The 22,472-nt window shown below is 36.9% G+C and overlaps 1 protein-coding gene across 2 annotated transcripts in view; it reads left to right on the top strand.

Annotated features, from left to right (window-relative positions):
• LOC106134055 (carboxyl-terminal PDZ ligand of neuronal nitric oxide synthase protein) overlaps positions 1-22,472 on the top strand; it is a 135,679-nt gene that overhangs the window by 82,853 nt on the left and 30,354 nt on the right. For both annotated transcript variants that reach the window (XM_060953781.1, XM_060953780.1), the window contains exons 3-5: positions 4,521-4,592; positions 7,120-7,221; positions 15,769-15,972. In XM_060953781.1, coding sequence (XP_060809764.1) covers positions 4,521-4,592; positions 7,120-7,221; positions 15,769-15,972 — 378 coding nt within the window. The remainder of the gene's footprint in view (positions 1-4,520; positions 4,593-7,119; positions 7,222-15,768; positions 15,973-22,472) is intronic.

The raw sequence follows: 22,472 nt of genomic DNA, 5'->3' as shown, positions 1-22,472 counted from the left end.
AAAGCTGATCATCGTTATCAACTTTGCGCATTACTTCATCGGTTACCCATGTTTTAAATCGGCTATCAAACTCGGCTTCATTTTTAGGACTTCGAGTTTTGAGACAGTTTTTTGCAGCATAATAATAATTTAATAAAGTGTCTGAGTTATTGGGTGAGTGAACACTTATCAAAGAATTATCCATCAATGGTAAGAACATTACAGGAGACTGATTATCAATGAAAAGAATAGAAGGTAATGGTATTTTTAATCCAGAATCTGTCTCTTCGTAAAAAGCTAACTGTTCGCAAGATAATCCAGTGGATTTTAAAGTGTTATGAGATCTTGCAATGAGCCTCAAAGGTATTTGGAAATTACCGTCAAATTTTTTCCATCCAGAGCCGTCAGTTTGTAAATATTCCTTGATGTCGCCGTACAGCTGGTAAATTTTTTTAGCGTCAACTTTTGTTACTGTCCCACCGTAGTAACCATATTTAGTGATTGGTAATACATTAGACTTCATGTAGCCTCCGATAATATCAAGTATAGCTGTAAACAGGATATCTTTTGATAAAGCGTCTAATTTTTCTTTTTTAATGTAATTTATGGTATCACGAAAGTAGTCCAATATCGAATCCGCGAAATGGTTAACTGATGGATCTACAAAGGATGGCGGAGGTAATATAAACTGAAAATATCTTCTGGCCCTCAGTAAATCAACATCTGTCTTACTCCAGCACTCTTTCTTTAATTCCTCGGATGAAAATAACACCGTACCAACATTTAAAGCTAACGCATCAATTGAAATCAAATTATATATGAAACACAAAATAAGGGAACAGTATAACATGATTACAAAATAAAAGTATAAAAATATACACACTGAAAAACATAAAATGACAGTGTCAATGTCAAGTCATTGGTTATAAGTATGATAGGATCTCAGACCTCGCGGGTAAATAGGCTTATTAATAGAGTTTGAAAGATTCGCCTGAACTAAAAGCATGAAAACTGATATAATATGCATGAGGCTAAGGGCTTCAGTTCGTATCGATAATAGACAATAATGAGGTAGTTTATATATTTAACCATCCATCCATCCATATAATGTCCAATAACTATATCCCTTGTGGGGTAGACAGAGCCAGCACAAGAATATAATAATAGAATCGAGATTCAAATAATGACAGCTTACTAGCCCATCGCCTAAAACAAGTATCTATTTAACCTTTTAATTCTTGTTATTTATCTATTTAACGTAGGTACTACATACACTACACTGGCTTTTGTGGCTTAATTAAAGTTCCAGGTTCAAATCTGTATAATTTTCCCCGTTTTATCTCGCAGAATTTTCATAATCGCTTCAGTATTTTCGCAATTTGTCCTTGCAAACAAACAATTACCGTCATCACCATCTATCCCACTTACAAAGTTTACCTCTTTATAAGCTTAGTATACTTAGATGTGCATACACTTAATATTAAAATCCCGCTCCAGGTAAGTATAAAGTTTGATTTCTGTATTCTGTTAAATGAAATTGAAGAGTAAGATAATGTTTATTTCATTTATTAATTAAATATCAAAGGTACAAAATATTATTAAAATATTAATTACGATTCAAATCAATCATTCAAAGAAAAAAAATACATTCAAAACATTAACATAATTATTGTTAAAAATCGTCAAAAAATAAATTCTCGTCTGAAAATTAATGTAAATAATTTTCTTTTACCATCGTAATCTTGGTAAAATATCGAACCACAGATTGAAAAAGAAAAAAATGTAAAAATAAAAAAATATACAATTCAATGAAACAAAACGAAAGTAATCTTTAAATGGGTGATGCATGCGAAGGTATTTTATAAACTGGATACAGTTTTGAAAAATCTTTTGTCCAGAGATTGTATCGTTTTTCTTTTGGTCTCTTGGGTATTGCAATTATTGTGGCATTGGATATGTTTCTTTTGGGTTTCAATTCTGAGGTAATTGCAGGATCTTTAATTAAAGGCAAGGGTAAAGGAATATCTAAGGTTTCTTTTACTATGGGATATGGAAATTTCAGGTTGTCGGGTGGTATAACACCTTCTGCTCGTCGTTTTACTTTCCGATATTTTTGATAATTCAAAATTTTATTACACCAATCGGTAATGTTCTCATCGGCAGCACCACGTCTCTCGAGCCTTTCCGACAATTCTGCTAAATTTGCCAATGGTTTCATAGCAAATACAGGTTTATATAAATTGTCACACACAAGATGTCTGAATGAGTATGCGCCAGTTGATTTTTCACTTGCTCTTATACTCATCGGTTGCGTTTGCAAAACTTTTGTTGAAGTTGCTTGAGTGCTGGCGACACAAGTTGAAGCTGGTTTTATTGTTTGGCTCAATGGGCCAATAAACTCCAAACTTATATCATGGCAGAACATCAGCTGCTCTAACTTTTGAAGATTATCGGCAAGCTTCTGTTGAACACCTATTTCTATTCTATATTCTTCTACCAAGAAAGCCCAATATTTGTTTACCTTAGCAAAATCTTCTAACTGAGATTGTGAAAAAAAAGATAAGATTTTCTTAGCAACTTCTGATGGAAGAAGTTGAACGTAATCAACCGTCTCGATCGCTTCAGGTTTTCTTCGGTTTACCTTCCAAATCTTGCGTTGGGTGCCGTCTTTAAAAGTCATTTCTAGTTCTTCCAGCTTCAAGCTTTCCCGCATTTCTTTTATCGTGCGATTCCATATAAACAAATTATCTTCCAACTCTTTTTGAGCTTGCTCTGGTTCTGAGTTAGGTTTCAAATTTGATTCTGCTTTTTGAGTTGAATGATTCTTGTGTTCACTTGTGTTGTGTGCTTTACTTTTCTTCGGTGAGTCTAAGTTTTGTTGACATGAGTCGCTTAAAACTATACATTCCTTTAAATTATTAAGCTGCTCCGTGCGATATTTTTCATATAGGGCTTCGGATCGTTTAAGTACCAACCACATGATAGGACCTCCAGATATGCTTAACAATTCGAGTAGAACTATTGCTTGAGCTTGTGGCTCTAAAGAAATAAACCAAAAGCGGCCATTTTTCATAACTTGAGCCAAAGTTACTACTGGATGAGCTGTTCTGTTATGATCTATAGGCACACGATCGTAACTACTCCATGGCATTTGTGCATGCGCAGATATCACAGCATCCTTGGGTGCGCAATTCCATAACGATTTCAACAGGCAAGATAATGTCCACGCGCTTCGAACATCTTCTAACAAAGCTAGTATATAACGTTTTTTATTCGCCCATGATATTCTAGAAAACCAATTTTTCATTACAGAAAGTTGATCAGGAAATTTTTTCGCATCGTCAGTATCATTAGCGGTCTGGCATATCATGTCCGATAATATCAAGTCTTTTACTAAATGCACTTGCTTAGCAAGTTCTGCAAAAGAAATCATTTTTCTTTTAGGTTTTATTATTAAAAATGTGTACCAATAACTTCAGAACATTACAGTAATAATAAATTTCATCAGCGTTAATAAAAATGACGTATTAATGACTTAATCATTACTAAAATACAAATGCCATTATTGTATGAACCGAAGAAAAAGAAACCGACCTTTTTTAACAGCTATTAGCTCAAAACGTCGCGATCTCTTTTGAAATTTTGTATTGCACATAAAAAAATCTAAATAATACAGCTACTTACTATTAATCATTTTCATTTGGTAAAAAAATATCCTAGAGATGACGAATATTTTAATACCTCCTATTCATGTGAAACAAAATTAAGGTAGGTTTGCCGAAGAACAATAATACATATATTACACAGCGGCTGATCCAAATACTTTTTGGCTGAATCGTAATGAATGCCCGTATGATTCAATCGTATTTCATTTAATACCAAATAACCTTTAACTCCTTGCCATAACCTTAATCATATGCTTGACACTATGAGATTGCAGCCAAGTTTCTGACTTAGGTAACCAAGTTATTCCCAACTAAGCTACAAGAGCTTCAATTTAAATAAATCTATTGGGTCTTTGACATTGATTATAATCCTATTACTATGCAGATCGTAGGTTGACGTTCCGCCAACTACGTGCGATGAGTACTTATGGAAGCCCTTTGGATGTTCAAAATTTAATATGACACTGTTATTGACTGCTACAAGAAAAGATAATGACAAAATAAGAGCTATATTCTGGCACCTTCTGGGTACACTCCCGCAAGTTGATGCTATGCAGGGACTGTACAATTTGTAAATTAAATTTTAGTTTATAATCATCACTTTTTTATAAATACTTTTAGTTGTAATTTTGCTTATTCCAATATGAGTTGTAAATAATTATAATAAGTGTTAAAAAGAACAAAAAAGAGCTTTATTATTGTACCTGACGGCATGTATATATGACTCCTCGTCCGATAATGATAGAAAGATTTTTGATTTCACAACTCAATCTTTGTTATCTTTATGTAATATTACCTACATCCTATATTCTTATTTTTTATTTAAAATTCTTACTCGTTGCATTATATATTTATTTATTGTTTATTTGTTGGCAGTATATCGGGACAATGGACGTGCCGCGCCCCACCAGCAGGGTTGAGATTGTGGCTGCTATGCGACGGGTCAGAGTAAGTTTATATATTACTTTTTAAGCTGCAGATAAATTTTCAGGATATAATGGATCGATCCATACAAATATTATAAATGCGATAGTTTGTCTGTTCGCTGTCAAAATTTATGGATCGACTTTGATACAATTTTGTATCAATATAGGTATCCGAAATAGTCCTACAGTAAGTACTCTATTCAGAAAATTCTCGTCGATTTTAGTTCAACGCAGGCGCAACTAATCTATAATCTAAATAGCAAAGACACAAACTTTTAAAAATAATTAACAATCGTAATATGAATGCGCCTGCGGCTCTCATATGCTAAAAATTTCTTTTGATCACAGAAATCTGATGAATCAGTTATATACTGATATAAAGAAAATAAATATAACGCCAAACTGTTTGGCTGACAAAAAGGCTGAGATCGAACCACAAGGGCCCAGGAAGGGCATTATTATCGCATAACCGAGGCGTGCGACGCAAAATGGGACCGATCGTGTAACATTGAAATATGAATATGACACGCATCGCGACACCGCCCCGCCTGAATATAAATGAATCGCATTTACAAAATAAAAACCGCCATCCGGGATACATCGATGGTTCTCAACCTTTGTAACCTTGTTTTTTATGAATCTGCCCTACGGGATAGCCCTAGATTATACATATCTCAGTGTGGTACTGGCATTTGAAATAGAACCACTCCATATCTTATGAATGTTGTAAATGGCGACTCAGGTAAAGACTTATAAATTTGGAATTCTCATTGTTAGGGTTGTGCCAACATATTAACACCATTTGAATCTTAATTCCATCGCTAAGCCAAACAGCTGTACGTTGCTAATAAACAATCCAATTCACGAAATGCCACGTTCTGCTGTATGGCCTTATGATGGAATTGAGATTCATGTAGTGACAGTTTGCTAGCCCATCACCTACAAGAGGAATCCCAAACTTATATGCTTATCAGTTAGTCGCCTTTTACGACAGTCATGGGAAGAAAATGGAGTGGTTCTATTATAAAGTGCCGGAAACCACACGGTTACCGGATGATGTAATAATATTTTTTGTTCTACTCATCTTAGATATGAACACAATTTTTGACAAAGGCGCTGAACTGCCAGCCAGGTTGAGAACTAAAATTACAAATAGATTTATTGTCTCAATATTAAAGCGACATTAAGAAAATGAGGATAATATTTACCAAATAATGTATTAATATAACACGTTTACTTTCAATCACTTTTGTATTTTGAATATTTGTGCAAATGGTACGATTCTCGATTGGACAAAAAAAGAAAAAACGGTTAAGTTCTATTCTACCCTTTGTAAACTACGCGACGATTCCAACTTTTTCGTGTATAGTCGGGTGCAGGAAAACAATCGCCCCCTGTTCATACAAACCAAAACCATATAAAATCAAGTTTCTCAGCATTCGACTGTACAAAACCGCGTTTTACTAGTACCAAACCGTTGACTATTAGGCCTCGCAAAGAGAGTTTAATTCTTATTTGCAATTCTATTCGGATTAATCTTCTACACCATCTCCCCTAATGGTCCCGTTTAACCGAAATTACAAACCTCACTGTCATTGAAATTAATGAAAACATTCTTCGTTCATTGGTTTGGTTACTTTGAATATTTTGTGATAGTACTAGGCATTAACTTGATTAAATTTTGAATTCAATCAGAATATATCTTGTTTTATTTTATTTTTATTTGGTTCATTAAACCGTCATGATAAAACTGAAAACAAGTAATACTAACAAAAAGTACATTTTTTAACAAAATCCATCCTACATTTTAACAGCGAAGATGCTCTACTTAATCTAATTAACACAGGCTTTTAGCAGACGATAAACTTAATATCCAGGAGAAATGTCTTGGCCTTTCTGTATATCTCATAATGTGCTCATAAATTGTGATGGATAAAATGTAGGAATAAATACATATGTTTACGGACACCTTGTTTATACTTTTTGGTTTAGGTATTATTATTAACATAACCCTGGCCATGTACATATTTTAAATATTGAAATACTTACGTTACTCTCCCAGATCACAATATTCAACCTCTTTTTTTATACTGATACTTCCGGGATTTTCCCGCAGAAAACGAAAAATCCACTTACTTCTGTTAGCGCGGAAACGAAAAATTTCGGTGAGAGACTAGCAAGTGTTCCTAGAAGTAGTCGATTGTAATATACTCGTGCAGAACCCTACAAATAAATACCTTCCACAGACACTATTTACTTAAAAAATAATTAATAGAAGCTATTGAAAATCAAGCTTTTAAAAATACGAGAGAAAATCGAATCCTAATATGTACAAGAACAAAGCCACAGACAAAGGCTAGTATTTCGTAAAACATAATAAAAAAAAAACAATGTACCTTTAGCACTTATCTTTGATGCAGTTGAACGAAAAAATAATATCACCGCGCTCTGAAAAACGAGAGGCATTTTTAATTATTCTCTAGTACCTAACTTTTTCTCGTTTTGTTCGAGTTTATAGTGATCATCAACAGAGTTTATTTCTTTTTCAGTACGAATTCAAGGCGAAGGGGGTGAAAAAGCGCAAAGTAACAGTCGATGTTTCTACCGACGGTGTGCGGGTTACAACGAGGAAGAAAAAGGGCAAAAACAAGGTAAGCGTTAGGATTATATTTTCTCAGATAAGAAAAATAAGATAGAATTTGTGATTTTGTTTGTTTTATTAGATAGGTCTATTTTTGATAAGACCATAAAATTTGATATAATAGGAAGACTAAGGCAGTCTTCGTATTATTCCAAATTGTATGGTAAGACTACTTAAATACGAGTAAGTAGTAGCTAAACGTATGGGCTCAAACTGGTGGTAATCACCACCATCAATCACCATAACATTTTCATGTAATTTGACAGCTTTACAACTGCGCCGAAATCAACGTACGTTACCAGACGGCGACATAACAATTGTATTATCATATTCTGTGGATAAGATGTTAGTACATTATAAATGAAATTGTAAAATATTAGATTGTGCCCGTAGCTTGCCGGTCTCCGTGGCTCGGATATAATCGTTATCTACTTGTGAGCATGAGTCGAAACCTACGACAAAATCATAACAAAACCTCTTTGAAATTTCACAAACATTTTTAAACACTATTTAGCTACACTGTGTCATGTCCCTTAAAGTTTATTCTGGGTCATTAATCATTAAACATATTATGATTCTGGCAACTGTTAAGATTCAGAGATTTAAAACATTTAATGAATCGCCTAATTGAAGTAAATACATCTTATACTTCACGATGGTTTTATTTTAATAAATTAATAAAGCACTGGACAAAATCCAGCATAACGATATTCATACATATACATACAGAGGTATCTATTAAATTTTCCTTAAAGTCTCGACAAGTTTTGAAGACTAAGTTCAGCTGGATGGCTATTAAATCTAAATACTTAAAGAAGAGAGTGAATGACTGACTATCATAATCAACGCTAAACCGCTAGGTCTCGAGACTTTAAATTTGGTGTGTAGGTTCTTTATATAGGTATGATCTAGGGGTGCACTGTGAGAGATTTATAGTGATTTTTCGTTTTACGCTGGTTTGGCCACTGGCATCCTTTAGTCATGGTATAAAACGGAAAAACTTCTCCCTACGTATTTCATTCTATCATTAAGCCAAATAGCTGAACGTGGCCATTCAGTCTTTTCAAGACTGTTGGCTCTGTCTACCCTGCAAGGGATATAGACGTGACCATATGTATGTGTATGTATGTACGTATTTCATCAGCTGATTGTTGTCAGAAACTTAGGCTTTTGTGTTTATCAGCACACTACAGCCGCTATAATGAGTATCTTATTGCAGCTTATGTAGGCCCAAACTATACTTACATTTCTGTTAAGCCTGCCACATTTCTAATTATCTCGTTAATTTAATAACTTACAAGTGTAATTATATCTACATTATATACATAATGTAACGAACTTTTTTCTATGAACCATAAAGGTACCTTTGTATTTTAAAATAAGAAAAAATATATGTTTTTCCAGCTCAATATTATAATTTTTTAATAGCAAATTTTCTCTCCTCTAAGCTTTACTTCTTTGCTAATTGAATAAGATTTGTAGTGACTGTAATCACTTTTTCATTTTAATTTTATCTGTTTGATTTTATTATTTACAAAAGTTTTACATTTATTATACAAAACTTTCTTTTACAAAATAAATATTTACATAGATTTTTATATACATCAATTGTTTAAATTTATGTTTACACTTGTCTTATTTTTGTTTACAATATTGTTTTAACTTTTATTTACAAACTTGATTATTTTATATACAACTACTAACTTATTAATTTTAAGACTGATAATATCTAGTCAATAAACACATTGCATTATATAACTTACCTATGTGCTATAATGAATTTACCCTTACATTTATATACCTACATATTTACATGTAACATTAATTTAAGTAGCCTAATAAATTATATACAAGATGCAATATATAAAGTGTGCAATATAGTTGTCATATAAAGTAAATAAATGTGTCATCGAGAAACAAGCAGACCGACAAACAAACAGACCATGTTGTACTGTAGCATAAAGAATTTTCTATTTAGCTGTAACATGAGACGTGATTGCGTAACCGCTAACCGGTTTGACCGGTAGGCAGTCGCGCGGCGAGCACCCCGCTCCCGCGCACACGCATTCCCCTCAATCGTCTCTGGCCGGCCGGCGGCCAGTCTGAATATCAACTTGACGCGAGACGCATGCTTGCTTGTTCCTCGAACACTTAGCACAATAACGCGCTTATTTTTATTTCATAACCACCTTCAGTTCATCTTTCGCTATTTCTCTGTCTGTGCACCTTCTTTCAAGTAAGCTTTGCCCACATTGCTTCATTGGTGACCCCCTTCGCTAACACAATGTCGCAGTCGGATAGCGAGAACGAGAACAAAGGGAACGGAGAACGGTTTCACTTGAACCGTGTGGGTGTGAGAGTACCCCCTTTCTACCCATCAAAACCAAAGCTGTGGTTTGCTTCGCTGGAAAGCCAATTTGCGCTTGCTGGAGTCACGTCGGATGCTACAAAATATCACTACGCAGTGTCCCATTTAGAACCTCAGTACATAGAAATCGTAGAAGATATCGTTGAAGGCCCAACTACGTCGAACAAGTACGAGACGCTGAAGTCGGAGCTTGTGAAAAGGCTGTCTGCGTCACGGGAGAAACAAGTTCAGCAACTGCTTCATCATGAAGAATTAGGTGATCGTAAACCGTCACAGTTTCTTCGGCGATTACGTGGATTGGCCGGTTCCGAAGTGCCAGACGACCTTCTTAGAACCCTCTGGGCTAGTCGTCTTCCTAGCAGTGTGCAGCCCATCATCGCGTCACAGGCCAGGATGAAGCTGGATGAAGTCGCTGAGCTTGCTGACCAGGTCCTGGATGCAGTGTCACCCAACGCGCAGGTAGCTGCAGTTTCGGCAAGTGCAACAAATAACTCCACCGAAATTGCTGCGTTAACACGGCAGATCGAAGCGTTAGCCGAGAAAGTCGAGCGTATGTCACGGTCAAGTTCAAGAAAAATCGGACATTCTGCAAATCGTCGAGGTCGGTCATCTTCATCTACAAGATCGCACTCAAATTACAGAAGACATCCGATTTGCTGGTTTCATTATAAGTTCGCCGATAAAGCAAATAGATGTGTGAAACCATGCGACTATGCGGGAAATGTGACAGGCAGTCGGTGATGGCGGCCGACGACTGCCCAAGTGCCGGTCGCTTATTTGTTACGGATAAATACTCAAAGATACAATTTTTAGTGGATACGGGTAGCGATTTGTGCGTTTTCCCTCGTAAATATTTAAAAGAATGTCGAGCCAAAACAAATTTTGAATTATGTGCCGCTAACGGCTCTGTTATAAATACTTATGGTTTTTATCATTTAGTTTTAAACTTAGGACTACGCCGTGATTTCCCTTGGCACTTTATAGTGGCCGATGTAACGAAGGCAATAATAGGCGTGGATTTTTTATCACACTACGATTTAATGGTAGATGTCAGAAATCAACGTCTTATAGATAATAAAACTATGCTTTCGTCTGTAGCTTCACTCGCTTTTAGTGCTGAAAACATTTCTTCGGTGAAGGTATCTTCTGGTTGCTCAGTGTATCACGAAATACTAACTCAATATCCCGAGATTACCCGCCCACCCGGAATACATCGCACGGTACGTCACAATACCATCCACCATATCCGCACCACATCAGGTCCACCGGTTTCTTGCACACCACGTAGGCTCGCGCCTGATAAACTCAAGATAGCGAAGTCAGAGTTTGAGTCGATGTTGCAGAATGGTACCTGTCGGCCTTCGGAATCAGCATGGGCCTCACCGCTTCATCTAGCGCCCAAGAAGGACAACGGGTGGCGCCCTTGTGGCGATTACCGCATGCTGAATGCCCGAACAATACCCGACAGATACCCTATTAAACATATTCACGATTTTTCCCACTCCTTATCAGGCTGCACTGTCTTCTCTACCATTGATTTGGTGAAGGCCTACAACCAGATCCCGGTCAATCCAGACGACATCGCGAAGACAGCAATCACGACGCCGTTCGGTCTTTGCGAATTTCCATTCATGACGTTTGGACTTCGTAATGCCGGACAGACGTTTCAGCGATTCGTCGATGAGATGCTGCGGGGCCGCGACTTCACCTATGCCTATCTGGACGATTTTCTGGTCTTCTCGAAGGATCAAAAGACCCATGAAGAGCACCTTCGTCTACTCTTCGAAAGACTGAGGCAGTACGGCATGGTCGTCAACACGGCGAAGTGCATCTTTGGCGCGTCTGAGGTAACCTTTTTAGGATATCGAATTTCAGGTAAAGGTACCACACCCCTACCAGAGAAGGTCAAAGCCATCAACAATTTCCCTGTTCCAAAGACGGTAAAAGAACTACGCCGCTTCTTGGGTATGGTGAACTTTTATCGTAGGTTTATTTCAGGCGCCGCTAAACAACAGGGTCCTCTGAACGCACTGCTGACAGGATCAGTCAAAGGTTCACACCCGGTCAATATTACTGGTAAGTCACTCGAGGCTTTTAAAGCCTGCAAAGAAGGTCTGAGTCAGGCCGCCTTGCTGGCCCATCCCAAGTGTGACTCGAGATTAGCACTTGTTACTGATGCGTCGGACAGAGCTATTGGTTCGGTGCTACAGCAACAGACTGATGATAAATCCTGGGAGCCTTTGGCATTTTTCTCTCGTGGGCTGAGTCCTTCCCAACAGAAGTACTCACCCTACGATCGAGAGCTACTCGCTATTTACGAGAGTATAAAATATTTTCGACACATGCTCGAGGCTCGGGACTTTACAATATATACCGACCACAAGCCGCTGACCTTCGCATTTCATAATCGCAAGGAAAACTGCTCGCCTAGACAGTTCCGACACCTGGACCTGATCGCGCAGTTTACCACCGACATACGGCATATCAGCGGCAAAGACAATGTGGTAGCTGACACTCTCTCTCGAGTCGAGGAAATTTCCCAGCCCATTTCTCCAGAGGAGCTGGCTACCGCTCAACAGGCAGATCCAGAGCTGATACAACTCATGGGAGGTACGACGTCATTGCACCTTAAAAAAGTCTCAGTTCCAGGTACCGGGACTCAATTGTTTTGCGACATCGGTATGGATATCACTCGACCATTTGTTCCAAGGATGCTGCGTAAACGGGTGTTCGAAAGTCTTCATAGTCTTAGCCACCCTGGCGCTAATGCAACTGTAAAGCTGGTCTCCGAACGATATGTGTGGCCTGGAGTTCGAAGGGACTGTAGGAACTGGACGCGGGCATGTATAGCGTGCCAGAAATCCAAGGTCACCCGTCATAACAGTGCTCCCCTTGGTAGTTTCAAACTCCCCGCATCCCGCTTCAAATTTGTTCATATTGACCTGGTGGGACCCTTGCCTCCATCTCAGGGCTACAAGTACTGTCTTACTGCCATCGACCGCTTCACGCGTTGGCCTGAGGCAGTACCATTGGAAGAAATTACGGCCGAGGCAGTGGCGAGAGCACTGCTTAGTGGCTGGATTGCTCGGTTTGGTTGTCCTGCTGACATCGTGACAGATCGTGGCAGACAGTTTGAGTCGGCATTATTCCGAGCTCTTTCACGGATCGCTGGATTTACACATCGCCGCACCACTGCTTATCACCCGGCCTGCAATGGTCTCGTGGAAAGATTCCACCGGCAACTCAAGTCTGCCATAATCTGCCACGGTGATGGAAATTGGGTAGACTCTCTGCCGCTGGTGTTGTTAGGTGTCCGCAGCGCATTTAAGGAGGACTTACAGACTACTGCAGCTGAATTGGTGTATGGCGAAACTTTGCGTCTACCAGGTGAATTTTTTGATTCGGAGCCTGGCTGTACAGCCAGGAGTACTCTTGATATGACTGAGTTCACCTCAAGACTTCGGAGTATAGTTCAGGGCTTAAAACCTTCACCTGGCTCTCGTCACGGTACAAAACGTCCAATTTTCGTTTTTAAGGAGTTAGCCACTTGCAGTCATGTGTTTCTGCGTGACTGTACTGTCGGCGGTGCCTTAAAACCAGCATACTCTGGACCATACGAAGTTCTACAGCGTGACGACAAGGTTTTCACTATTCTGGTGAACGACAAAAAAGTCACGGTATCGATAGACCGGGTCAAGCCGGCCTACATACTTAGTGACCCCGACACTACACCATACACGCATACACCACAACCAAAGAAACACAACACAAGTACACACGTGATACCACCGGGAAATCAGAGCTTACCAGATCGCGAAGAAAATGTTTCCAGAACTAGATCAGGGAGAAAGGTTAGATTTCCCGACTTTTATCGCCCTTGACGGTCTCAAGAGGGGGCTGATGTAGTGACTGTAATCACTTTTTCATTTTAATTTTATCTGTTTGATTTTATTATTTACAAAAGTTTTACATTTATTATACAAAACTTTCTTTTACAAAATAAATATTTACATAGATTTTTATATACATCAATTGTTTAAATTTATGTTTACACTTGTCTTATTTTTGTTTACAATATTGTTTTAACTTTTATTTACAAACTTGATTATTTTATATACAACTACTAACTTATTAATTTTAAGACTGATAATATCTAGTCAATAAACACATTGCATTATATAACTTACCTATGTGCTATAATGAATTTACCCTTACATTTATATACCTACATATTTACATGTAACATTAATTTAAGTAGCCTAATAAATTATATACAAGATGCAATATATAAAGTGTGCAATATAGTTGTCATATAAAGTAAATAAATGTGTCATCGAGAAACAAGCAGACCGACAAACAAACAGACCATGTTGTACTGTAGCATAAAGAATTTTCTATTTAGCTGTAACATGAGACGTGATTGCGTAACCGCTAACCGGTTTGACCGGTAGGCAGTCGCGCGGCGAGCACCCCGCTCCCGCGCACACGCATTCCCCTCAATCGTCTCTGGCCGGCCGGCGGCCAGTCTGAATATCAACTTGACGCGAGACGCATGCTTGCTTGTTCCTCGAACACTTAGCACAATAACGCGCTTATTTTTATTTCATAACCACCTTCAGTTCATCTTTCGCTATTTCTCTGTCTGTGCACCTTCTTTCAAGTAAGCTTTGCCCACATTGCTTCAGATTTATATTTTTAAATTAATAGTCTGTACTACCAATAACTACTGGCTAGGAAGCAAAAATATGCTATGATGATTCTTAGCCCATGGAAGCACTTATAATTATTAGGTTTATTATGATTTTGTTGAAGTTCCTTGGAAAGAAAAAAAAGAAGTAAAGCACTAGTAAATCTGTATGTAACCGAACGAACTGCGAAACTATAGAAGGGATTAATCAACTTTCACATAATTCTGCAATTAGGTCTAACTAAAAAATCGAATAGGTTTTTTCGCAATTATATACTGAACTACAGTAAGGCGTGGCTAGTTCTTTTGGTTTCCATAAAAATGTAACAAATTTTAGTACATAATATTACATGGATTACATCAGTAATCCATTCGAAATGTGATCGGCAAGATCTCCAATTACTTCTATCCCAAGGGTTGATTGTAACATGGTCCGACACCTCGCTAATTAAACCTATTTCTGGATCAATCCTTATCAAAGGATTAACTATCATTTGTGCTTACATAAAACTTTATGTGGGTCAAAAGGACGGACTTCAAATAGTAAATGTATTGAATACATTTTATTGCCTATCAAGCTACTATTTTATTACTAAAATTCTCGTTGTATTTTTTCAAGTTTTGATTTTACTTCCCACAAAGACTAACCAGATGCAGATGTCTAAATCTAAGTTCCAATCGTTAAATATTCACCAATTTGTGACCATTCGTAATTTTTCAAATAATCAAATCACTTCCAGAGTATAGCCATTTGAAAAATTCGTTACTATTGAAGTACACTTTTTGAATAGCGTATTTACATAACGCTGGGCCACTTGTGTCGTCGCCATAAAGAATGACGTCAGTACACTCCAGAAAAGTCATTAGAAAAGGATCAATATAATCCGCGTACATTGATCTCCTGCGGTTAGACAATTGGTTCCTGATGCTTGTAAGCCTCTATGTCGATTAAACTCAATACTGCTCTATAATTCGCCGATTCGAATGGATTGTAATCGAATATGCTATCGATTTATTGGTTAACGCTTGCGTTTTGTTTTGTAGTGGTTTTCTCGATAGATTTACAAGCTTAGGTCATTTAATGTATCACACAAGTTTAGAGTATCCTCTATGTGCTAATGCTCCTACATTGCATTGGCGTAATAATCTTGGCTTTACGTTGTAACTATGTCAGTGACTTTAAGGTTATATTTTTTTAAATATACTTCTGTACTCAACAAATCTTAAAAAATACACTGGATTTAATTAGAGGTACTAAAAAGGACAAAGGGAACAATTAAGCCCAGATAATGTAACCGTGTGTGTTTGCGTCAAACCACTACTTTATTCGAAAGGCGGCGTCACGTGTAAAAGCTATTAACTAGCGGTGTTACTTATAAATTTGACTTTAAAGATTTTACTCCTTGTAGAAATGTTAGATCTTGCAATACTGAGTCACCATCTTTCCTCTGTTTCAATATACGACACTATCAATCATTATTATAAATAACTCCTTTTTGCAGAAGAGTTCGAGTTCGAAGTTGTTCGGACGCAGCAGTAAGAATAGCGCGACTGGCAGCAACGATGGCAACGAGCTGATGCATCACCCCATCTACCGCATCTTCTACGTCTCCCACGACAGCTCCGATCTCAAGATCTTCTCCTACATCGCGAGAGATGGCGCCACCAACGTTTTCAAGTGCAACGTCTTTAAGAGCAACAGGAAGGTAAGGTTTCTATGCTAAGTTTTGAAGGAAATTATTCTTTATATGTGTAGATTTCACTAAAAAATTCTATTAATAATTCTGAAGAATTGTACAGTATATAAACTAAGAGATCTTGACGTCTTCAAACTAGACTTGATTATCACAATTCAAAACTTGACAATTTCGATGTACCTTCTTATGTGTAGAAATATTGAAGAAGAACTTTAATGATGCGGGCTAAACACTATCATGGCTTATTTGCTTCGGAAACAGTATTATTATTGTCTTTACAGCTATTAATCTCAACAATTATTCAAAACACTTTAGGATTTCACTGGAAGAAAACGTTGTTCTAACGATTTGCTCTTTCAGAAACATAGGCGCAGACAAATAACTAAAATGATACAGCATTTTTCCTGTCTTTTTAGGGTTTTTGTATCAATGATTTTAGTATTCGTTCTCAGTTCTCATTTAATTAACCAGAAAAGCAGATTGTGACGTTAAATGATTACCTCGGTTTTATATTGTTAAGGTGTATAATTTCATGCATTGTTCAACTCATTAGAGAAACAGCACGTATGGGAACATTTAATGAATAATGTGCGGGTAGCGACGGTTAATTAAAAGCCTGGTTCCGTTAATTTTTCAGTATGTTTGTTTTGCGGAATGATCCGGGCGAGGATTAACAGCTGTACACGTATTAATAACCTCCACATTCAGTATGATAGCCTCTTTCGTTCTTCTAATAACATCAGGCTGCATTTCCTTTAAAAAAAAACATTAATGTTATGTTAAATGTTAAGTTAATTTAAAAACAGGTTGCCAAACCTGTTACATAGTATAAAATTTTAATTCTCGAGTTTCTAGGAGACCATTTGTCTTGAAAACGCGACTTAGATTTTAAATCGGAAATTCGCAGTAATCATATTGCTTTTATACGCCAGCTCATTTTAACATCAGTGCGGAATAAATCTGTACAAATTAAGAAAAAAAGCGCCTAATATATTTTGATGGAAATTAGTTTCGCAGTGAGATACCTACGCCTAATTCGGTTTTCTTAAAATCCTATTTGTGCTGTTCTCTAATTATTATATTGACATATAAACAGAAATCAGTCAACAGCCTGCTACATATATTAACGCACAGCAGAACCGCGGGAAGCGGCTGCTAAATTTTAAATTTATCATCTAGGTTCTACAAAGGCACTAAAAAAGAAATTCCTAAAATTTCTTCGTAAATAGAATTATTTTAAAATTAATTAATAAATAAAATGCCAGCCGCCGCCGATCGTAGTCAGGTCACGTCTAAGTTGCTTGACATGCGTAAGCATAATAATGCTTGCACGCTATTCATCATTGAGCTATTCCACTTGAAGGAAGTTTGTAGTCGTAAATAGCTGGAATACTCAACCTTATTCCTAAGAATTCAGGTTTCCATACGAAATAATACCGTCCTCGAGAGAAAAACTTCAAATATTTTTAGATTATAAGTATTGAATTTTTTTGTAACTATCTGAATCTCAATTTTATCATTAAGATGAAAATAGTCTTCAAGTTTTTTCGAGACAACTCTGTCTACCCCGTAAGGGGTAAGCTATTGCATAGATATGTGTTACATGTATACCCAGACTTACTTCTAAAGATTATAAAACGAGAGGGTCGCCTGTTTACCCGAGCATAGGATCACCAGCCAGCGGGGAAATGCGGCCATAATCTTGGTCACTGCTGCTTGAGTTATATCTATAACAAAAGGGTCGGCAACACGATTATTTCCCATTGAAACCCATTTTTTATAGAACATACAAACACATGTATAAAATGGTTTCGCCATATTAACTCACGAAATTGAGTTCCCATCGACAACATTACTCTATTTACTTCATAAATGTAGCTACCGCAAGACACAAAAGAATTCTTTGTTGCTCCTGAAGTTCTTACCTCTTGGCTAATTTTATCAATATCGATACAGTACGAACCGGTATCGATTAAATTTGACATTTACAAACATACCTTCTTATCTTTTCCCTTTACAAATACTGATTATGGATATGACTAAAACTTGCTATTGCTTGCATTTCAAATAATGTAGGTACTTACATTTCCTTTGATTCCATGTCACAGTCGATAAAGTAGCACAAACGCAGGTAGTGATTTCATACTTCATAGAATCAGTGCGCAGTTGCCTGATTTGCAATATGGGCCATCGGAATCATCCGCAAATTGGTGTGTTCATGTACGCATATACTTAAATACATTTAAAAATGGATGGTATACAAAATGGTATGGATTACTACGTAAAAATACTTTTATTCTCTTTGATTCCATATGACAGTACGAAGCAGTACAAAGCAGAGATTTTTACTTCATATAGAATCAGTGTGCAGCTTAATTTGCAACATGAACCGTCGGAATCATCCAAAATTTGTAGGCAGATTCGTATGTCCTTATCGCATATACATACCTTAATACATGTTAAAAAAGCCGTGTGATTCCCGGCACCAAAAAAAAGAATAGGACCTCTCCGATGCATTCCCTTAGGCTTATAAACTTGGGATTCTTCTTTTAGGCGATGGGCTAGCAACCTGTCACTATTGGAACCTCAATGCTATCATTGAGCCAAACAGCTGAACGTGGCCAATCAGTCTTTTTAAGACTGTTGGCTCTGTCTACCCCGCAAAGGATGTAGACGTGATTACATGTATCTATGTATATATGGCATTGAAAAAGGTATAGATTACCAGGTAAAATATGCCTGTATTTCCTTTGATTCCATGTTACACTTGATAAAGTGGCACAAACGCAGTGATTTCATACTTCATAGAATCAGTGCGCAGCCTAATTTGCAACATGGACCGTCGGAATCATCCGCAAATTGGGACTAGATTCGTATGTTCATATCCGCAGGCGTACGGGCTCGCTCAATTGTAGAAAATTACTCTCTGGGGGTGGTATGCATCAGTGCATTGGAGTTTGAACATTTCGTTACATTCTGTTCGGGTGTATCAACTGTAGAATTGTGGAGTTTTGAATGTATTGATTGACAATATATTATAGAGTTACGAAAACGCAGTACAGTTTAAGGTGAAATTATAATATTTACTTGACATTACGGAGCCTTAGTTATCGTTCTTATTTTTCAAGGGTCATCTTGGGTTATTTCATTCTAACATAAGGCTTATTTTCTATATCCTCGTATACAAATGAATTGCAACACATCTGGTTTTATACGAACCCAATTTGCCTATTCCCGGTTACAAAACGTGATCGCAAGATATTCGGGTTCGGAAAGGACTCAGCACTCATTCGTATTCCTCCCGTGTAACCGGGAAATTGTGCGTTAACGTTCTTGAATAAGACAAACTAATGTTAAACGCCATGTCCTTAGCGTAATATTACCTATCTTTGCAATCTTATATTACATGCTTTTCTCCGCGGCCCCGCCCGCGTGAAAAAGCCTACGTTCATCTCTACTCTACAAATTTTTGCATTTCGGTTTTAACGTGAAAAACGGACAAACAATTACAAGAGCACACTTTCACGTTTTAATATTAGTCCAAATCCATACAAGTTTGTGTCTTCACTTATTTTTTTTTAGCCCCATTGCTAGGCGAAAGCCGCACCTTCGCTATTGATCTATCCCACCACCACCCATGGCTGGCATCAACCTTCCGGTTATACGAGCCGAGTCATGGGAGGAATGCGCTGCTCTCGCGTTTGTTCTCCAACTGAGGCTGCGCAGACCCTTGACTCCCAACAAAATCTCTTTAGTGTCAATTTAGTTCTGTATTACTGACCTCTATTCACCATTAAATATATGTCCAAGGCCCCACTCGTCCAGCTATTTTTAGGTTTTACCACATCCTCCGAACATTTCGTACTGGGACGACCCCTTTTTCGAAGCCAGTCTACAGGGACCAGGTAATTAACTCAGCCCACCTATCCAGAAACATCCTATAAACATAATAACGTACTTATAAAACTACAAAAACCTTTATAAGTTAAAAAAAAAATTCTTTACTGTGTAGCTTCTGCTGTATTTTATTTGAAGAGCACTTAAGCTCTTTGTTTTCTTTTTTATGAGTGCAATTTATTCACTTAAGACGGATTAAAGTGAATTAGGTGAAAACATTGATGTTCTTCTTTCAAGTGTCTTTAGTAATTCTTGTTAAGGATTTCTGGAGAAATCTCAACGTTTATTTTAATTTGATAATTGTAGGAGGTTAAATGCATTACTATTACTATATATTATGAAGTCTCCCTACTTTCTCTGTCTAATGTATGCGCTAAACTCGGAAGGATGTGGTTGGTTTTTTTTTCTGTATGAAAAGTTGGATAGAGAGTTTACCCAGGAAGATCTTTATCTATAAATGATACTCGTGTGAAGCCAGGCCGTGTATTGTTGTTAATATAACGTGGCCTCACTTTCTGCCTCGAAAGGGAAGGAGACGTAAAATGTGTACAGTGAAGTAAATTTTGTGTGGATTTCCGTTTCACTTGTCTCCGATCCCGGATTCGACCCAAGGTTCTGCTGACGATAAGGTCAGTTAATTATTATCTTTTTGACAAGATTGGATCAAGGATACACAAATCAATAGACGTGTAAACCTCAGAGTTAGCTCTAAAGCCCCGATACCAATCGCGACGTCTTAATGAACCAATCCAAAACTTGGGTGAACTCAAATCTTGGGATAAAGAGTTTAAGAATTTTAAAGAAATATTTGAAGTTTCCCAAAAGTTAAATTGAAAGAATTAATGTGGTAGATTATTGCCGAAAGACATTGCTTAAGTAAAAGACTTTATTCATTAAGAAATGTTTTTACCATCTCCTTTTGTCGCGCTAAATAGAAACATATTCCATAATGTCTTAATCTTCTATACCTTATATACCTATTATGCAAAAACTTGTTAAAATTAGTAACAAAACGTGGTGTTCATGGAGATAACAGTAGGCTGTCATAAACACGCGGGCTATAAAGCGCAGCCGGCAAGGGCATATACCCGGCGTAAAAATACCCTTTTTGGGAACGCACGCTTCGTATTAGTGTTAGGGTATGTGAAAATTACAAAATATTATGAAGCATGAAAGTGTGTTCCAGATTTGCATAACTTAATCTACTTTGCGAATATACCCGTTTAATCGTATCGTCCAGTGAGGGATTGAAACATATGTGATGATTCAAATCTTCAATCTCCAAACGGATATCTTATTACAAATCGGTTTCCGAGAATCAGAAATATTTGGCAAAACGAACCGTAAATAAATAAACAGGTCCGTACAGCTAACGTAGGATCAGTTTACTTACAGGTTTTAAACTCGTTAAAAATTTTTCTTTTCTGCGATCTAAAATTTCGTATAACTCAGTTACCGAAGGGGAAAAGGCGAATAATGACTAAGGTAAACAAAGAAATACGGAATTTTGACATGGAATACTTATTTATAAATTACCAAAACTCCCAAACTTCTTTAGTCCCTCTCTTTTGTTACATTACGCCAGTTTCCACTTTTTCCGGTAAATGATAAAAGTTTGAAGGTTACTGAATTCTGGTTATTTACGTAACTTTCAAATCATCAAATGAAAACATTGTGTCTGGCACACAATAACAAATATTGTGACCCACAGAAATCTGAATACGTAATAAATACAGTTCAGAGTTTTGTGAGTTACTACTAGGGTGGAAGCACTGGTATGCACCTATGTTGTTCAATAGACCAAATCACATTCTAAAATGGCTCATTGCCATTATTTATTAAATTTCATGAAGAAACCATTACATGATACACACTTACAAACGTACATATATAATCTTTACCTTTACCCATACTACGTAGTAGACGAAGTCAAACATTGTTTTCTAGATTGAAAGGCCACATTCCGCTGTATGGCTTGATGGAATTATTATATTTATAAAGTAAAAAAAAAACACTGTACAAGTAAGTACAGATAAGAAATTATTTTCTCTCCTACAAAGAGTAGAGACGACACGTGAAAAATCCAAGAAAAATCAAATTCTTATGATTGACGTAACGAGATGCTGACAGTTCAGTAAAGAGCTTTAGCACAAAAAATAAATATATGCGGGAAACCTTAGGGAAACCAAACGCTCATTTTTTTCAGATGAAATATAAGAAGTCGAGATATCAATCTCCTATTTGGCACTCCAGGTACTATATTTATTAATTTACACAAATAAACTACTGAAATTTCCTTTTATTTGCACTTATAAGAGATAGCTAATCGCTAAAGTACTCTATAGATATTTTTGGAAAAAAAGATAATTTAATGTTCTATGTAGATCATGCAAAACCTTTGAAATTTCATGTACGTTGTACAGTACATACCGTTTTAAACACAATTACCTACATAATATAAAAATGTGTAGGAACACATGTTACGGTTTAGAAAAATGCCGTGATAAAACTTGGACATCCAAACAACTAGATGTGTAACCAAGATTGATTATAAGTTAAGTACCCCTGTAAAATTTGCGGAAGTCTCTTTGTGTATAATCCTGACTTACGCA

The sequence above is a fragment of the Amyelois transitella genome, chromosome Z (assembly GCF_032362555.1).
Source record: "Amyelois transitella isolate CPQ chromosome Z, ilAmyTran1.1, whole genome shotgun sequence".
NCBI lineage: Eukaryota > Metazoa > Arthropoda > Insecta > Lepidoptera > Pyralidae > Amyelois > Amyelois transitella.
The sequence above is the reverse complement of the archived record's forward strand: the minus strand, read 5'-3'. Positions and strand labels throughout refer to the sequence as shown.